The sequence below is a fragment of the Octopus sinensis genome, unplaced genomic scaffold, assembly GCF_006345805.1.
Source record: "Octopus sinensis unplaced genomic scaffold, ASM634580v1 Contig15437, whole genome shotgun sequence".
Classification (NCBI taxonomy): domain Eukaryota; kingdom Metazoa; phylum Mollusca; class Cephalopoda; order Octopoda; family Octopodidae; genus Octopus; species Octopus sinensis.
Genome location: NW_021833728.1, coordinates 49,974 through 54,691, shown reverse-complemented (window position 1 = coordinate 54,691; position 4,718 = coordinate 49,974). Strand labels below are relative to the sequence as shown.

The 4,718-nt window shown below is 30.8% G+C and overlaps 2 protein-coding genes and 2 long non-coding RNA genes across 4 annotated transcripts; 1 reads left to right on the top strand and 3 right to left on the bottom strand.

Annotated features, from left to right (window-relative positions):
- Positions 1-241: 241 nt before the first annotated feature.
- LOC115230361 (methylmalonyl-CoA mutase, mitochondrial-like) lies at positions 242-1,065 on the top strand (the record flags this gene model as incomplete). Its single annotated transcript, XM_029800566.1, has 4 exons — positions 242-502; positions 590-695; positions 728-864; positions 895-1,065. Coding segments are annotated over 4 exons (675 nt in total), but the record flags the coding sequence as incomplete, so codon positions are not given.
- Positions 1,066-2,043: 978 nt separating this feature from the next.
- LOC115230363 lies at positions 2,044-2,403 on the bottom strand. The gene is made up of 3 exons (XR_003883426.1): positions 2,319-2,403; positions 2,152-2,285; positions 2,044-2,096 (listed from the first exon to the last, which is right to left on the bottom strand). It is a non-coding gene; the product is annotated as an uncharacterized LOC115230363 (long non-coding RNA).
- Positions 2,404-2,445: 42 nt separating this feature from the next.
- On the bottom strand, positions 2,446-3,387 carry LOC115230360 (dynein intermediate chain 1, axonemal-like). The gene is made up of 4 exons (XM_029800564.2): positions 3,231-3,387; positions 2,935-3,179; positions 2,813-2,902; positions 2,446-2,778 (listed from the first exon to the last, which is right to left on the bottom strand). Exons 1-4 carry the CDS (start codon positions 3,295-3,297, stop codon positions 2,650-2,652), a joined length of 531 nt encoding a protein of 176 aa, XP_029656424.2. The 5' UTR covers positions 3,298-3,387; the 3' UTR covers positions 2,446-2,649.
- A 378-nt stretch (positions 3,388-3,765) lies between these two features.
- LOC115230362 lies at positions 3,766-4,262 on the bottom strand. Its single transcript, XR_003883425.1, has 4 exons — positions 4,228-4,262; positions 4,150-4,197; positions 4,035-4,115; positions 3,766-3,964 (listed from the first exon to the last, which is right to left on the bottom strand). It is a non-coding gene; the product is annotated as an uncharacterized LOC115230362 (long non-coding RNA).
- Between the last annotated feature and the right edge of the window lie 456 nt (positions 4,263-4,718).

The following is a 4,718-nucleotide window of genomic DNA, read 5'->3' as shown; positions in this document are numbered from 1 at the left end:
ATGATTTTGCTGGAAGATTGTCTTTCTTTTGGGGCGTCGGAATGAATTTTTATATGGTAATATTGTTGAATAAAATATTTTAGGAAATTGCAAAATTCAGAGCTGCTCGTAAACTCTGGGCCCACTTGATCAAAGAAAAATTTAATCCAAAAAAAGAAAAGTCACTTATGCTTAGAACTCATTCTCAAACTTCAGGTTGGAGCTTAACACAGCAAGTTAGAGTAAAAAAATGATTATTTAGGATTCATATAATAATATTGTAAGAACAACTATTGAAGGTTTGGCTGCTGTCTTTGGAGGCACACAGTCACTTCATACCAATGCTTTTGACGAAGCACTTGCTTTACCGACAAAATTTTCAGCTCGAATTGCACGAAATACTCAAATAATTATTCAAGAAGAAACTGGAATTACCAAAGTGGTTGATCCTTGGGGGGGTTCATATATGATGGAGTCACTAACTGATCAAATGTACACTGAGGCGCTAAATTTAGTGAATGAGGTAATATTTCATTATTAAAAGAACTTATTTTTTCTTAGAAATTCATTTTTTTATTTTTTCATTAAACTGACTAAAATTGCAATTTAGATTGAAAGTTTTGGAGGAATGTCAAAAGCAGTTGTTGATGGAATGCCTAAAAGAAGAATCGAAGAGGCTGCGGCTAAACGCCAGGCTAGAATTGATTCTGGTCAAGGTTAAACTTTCTAATACTTTACTTTATAATAGAAGTTATTGTTGGAGTTAATAAATTTATTCTCGATAAAGAGCAGATGCCTGAAATTTTGGTTGTTGATAATTCGGCAGTAGCTAAATCCCAGAAAGCCCGTATTGCATCCGTAAAAAAATCTCGTGATCAATCCAAAGTTCCTAAAAACAAGTGAATCTAATAATAGGTTAAAGAAGCACTTGAAAATCTTGCTAAATGCGCCAGTTCTAAGGAAGGCAATCTTTTGGCATTTTCAATCGAGGCTGCTCGATGCCGATGTACACTTGGAGAAATCACAGATGCTATGGAATCTGTGATTTTATTTTTTGTTAAAACTAGGTTTTTGGACGATATGTAGCTACAACAAGTCTTGTTTCTGGTGCTTATATAAATGAAAATAAAGATAAATCACATTTGGATTCAATTATTAAGGACGTAGAGGCAATTTAAAATAAATACATTAAAATATTTATTTTAGAAATTTGCAAAACTTGAAGGTCGTAGACCTCGTATTTTGGTTGCAAAAGTAGGGCAAGACGGACATGATCGAGGAAGTAAAGTGGTAGCTACTGGTTTTGCTGATCTTGGATTTGACGTCGACGTAGGACCGCTATTTAGTGTACCAAATGTGTATCCGTTTAAAATTCAGATACCTCGTGATGTCGCGCAACATGCTGTCGATAGTGATGTTCATATTGTGGGAGTAAGCTCTCTCGCAGCTGGGCACAAAACTTTGGTTCCTGAAATTATTAAAGAGCTTAAAACGATGGGAAGAGGGTTAATATTGTTTGTTCATTTCTAGAGATATTATTGTAGTTGTTGGAGGTGTAGTACCGCCTCAAGACTATCAAATGCTAATTGATGTTGGAGTTTCAGCTATTTTTGGACCCGGATCAAAGATAACGGAATCAGCCAATACCGTTTTAAAAATACTATTTGATAGAAATTTTTCAACAGCAAATCATTAACTTTTTCCGAATATAATTAATTTCTTTATTTAACATTGATAAATAAGATTATGGTTTTCGAAATGTAAAGATTATATTCTTAAACTCCATTTTTCCAACAATCACATACCTTGGGGCTTTCGTGTTGTGCAATTGCGCTTTTTAAGGCACAAATAAAGAAAATTATTCCATAAATTTTGTTTTACTAAATGTCGATAATTATATTTTAAGATTTTAATTGGTTAGTTTTGTAAAATGTTAGTTTAATTTTTTATCCAACGGTAGATATTATTTTATCTAACTTTGAAATTTCTAATTCCGTTTTTTCTGTGTCTGTCATTTTTTTTGCTCCACGTTTTTCCTGTATTTCCATAATTAATAAAATATTACTTTTGGAACTTTTCGCAAGTTTGGAGATAATTTATAACTGATTACGTAACCTCTATAAAAATATAGTTTTTATTATAATTTTTTTCTAAATTGTAATATTTGTTAACCTGTCATCGCTGACTAAAATAATAGGAAATTTTGGGTTGAATGATAAATGTGTTAATTTTGCTTTCTGACGTTGAACCAATTGCTGACTGCACAATGATTCGTATTTATTGACAGCTAAATCGAAAACATAAATCTAATAAAATTAGAGTAATAAATTTGAAAAAACTTTTCCAGCTGTTGTACATGCCGCGAATACAGTAGATGAATAAGGTGCCCATTGTACATCTGAAACTGGTGCATTTAAATCAAATGAAAATATATTTATACTAAAATTGATTTAATTTTGGTAATACTTTTTTTCATAGTCCCAAATTTTTACTGACCAATCAGCACTACAAGTAACAAAAATTCTTGGATGAAAATAGTTCCAAGCTAAAGAATAAATCGCCATTTGATGTGCATTAAAAAATGAAATATATTCATCTGTAAAGTATTTTGAACACTTGTATACTCCCCCGTACTCATTTGCTAACAAATAAACATCAGAATAATGTGGACTAAATTCCAAGTAAGTTAGAGTGTCTTAAATATGTTGCATTTATTTCACCATAGTTTAAATTGTCAAACGAGTTTTTTTGATATTCGTTTCTTGAGATTGTAAGTAAAACACTGGGACGAAGTTCATTCTAAGGCACGAATATCAAGCATACTAAGAAAAACCTTTACCAGAGTCCACAAAATAACTTTGCCTTCAGCACCAATAGAAGCAAAGTTCATATACCCGTTTGAATCCTCGTCAAGCCATTGAATCTATTTTCGAACTCTATACTAAAAATATAAACTTTCCATATTGATTCAATGTGTTTATTGGAAATTTCACTGGAATATTTTGGAGTGTTATTTTTAGTTCGAACATCATAGACTTTTATACTTCCGTCAAAAAATCCGACAGCTATTATATATGGTCTAGTTGGAGATGATTGCAAGCAGAAAACTCCACAAGTTGTTTCAATAATATTTTCTGGGTATGAAGGATTTTTTAATGAGAATAAAAGAATTAGTCCCTCTCCTTGATTGTATATATCATCTATAATTAAAACATTAATATTTAATCAGAATAGATATTTTAAATCTATACATGTTCCATAGCCTACTTCAATTAAATCTGAATATTTTGAGTTCCAACTAAGAGCAGTTACAGTCATTTTTCTTGTCTTCCAATGAGAAAACTTCCACAGAGGAAGCAAAGAGCCTTCTTGATCTTTAAATTCGTCAGTTGCATGTTCCCAATAACGGAAATCTAATGGAATTAATGTTGTGTAAAAACCAAGAAGAATCTCATCATATATGTTGTTGGTAACCATACGCTCTAATATTTTTGCAGAATTAGACAAAGATGATATATCATTAATCTTTTATTTAGAGTAATTTCATTAATTACTTGCATGTTGAGTAATGCAAAGTTATCACCGGTTTCTTCTTCAGTTACAATAGATTTTCTTTCTTTGTTTTTTTCCTAAGTTTTCAAGTTATGTTTATACAAATACATTTTTTAGTTTTTCTTCCAAATAAACATCAAATATTCCCCATTGAGTTACTTGTCCTGAGAATTGTACTTTTGGAGGAGGTTCTGTGATAGTTTCTTTTTCCTGGAATTTAATCCAAAAAAATTACCAATAATAAATTATTTATGGTTTGAGCTCCTCGTTCAGTGTAGTTAAATCGATTGAACAATTTTTTCGATTCAACAGAATTTGGAGTTTCCAAAATTATTTTTTTTCCTTCTTCCGAATCTTTTGCGACATATGATCCATTAACTTGAAAATGAGTTTCATACTTTTGAGGGCAAATGATTGGTTTAAAACACCCTTCCTAAATAAGTTGTTTTATAAATTAAGATCTATCTCTAATTTATTTAAAATATTTATGTTTTATATTTTACATTATAATCAAATTGCACAAGATTCTTCGGGATATTTGGATTTTTCGTCGTTAAAACTCTTGCAATCTCTTCTTTCAACTCCTTTTAAAATTAGGTTTTGTGACAAAATAATTACTGTCTCTGTCAGATCTAGTTGATCAGGAGGTTTTATAAGTGATTTTTTCTAAATTAATGATTATTGACTCAGTAAAACATAGCCGTGATCATATTCACGTTCTATGCTTTCCCGATAATTTTCTCCGTCCTAGTTTTTTAACAATTTAAAAAGTATACTTTTTTCTTTTTATTGACACTCTAAAAATATTTAGCAAATTATTTATTACCGTTTGAGGCTTACTGATTGTTGCCATTATTTCTATGGATACAAAATTAACAGTTTATTTTATAAACGAAACCGGAATAGAAAAATTTAAGGATTTAGAACAATCATCTGTAACAATTTATATATATAGCCCAAAATGTTGTTGAATAATATTTAGACGTGTTATTGTTCTAATGTTTTAGCTCATTGTATGCTGAAATTAAAAATTAATACACACCATCAAATGCTTATCGCAAGATTTTCTTTCTTGTGGGAACATACGTGTCTGTCTCTAATACCAATAGACATCGACGAGACAAATAAATAGAAAAACCTGCAAGACCGTAGACCAAGTTGTTCACGGACTGCGTGGAACGCAAAAA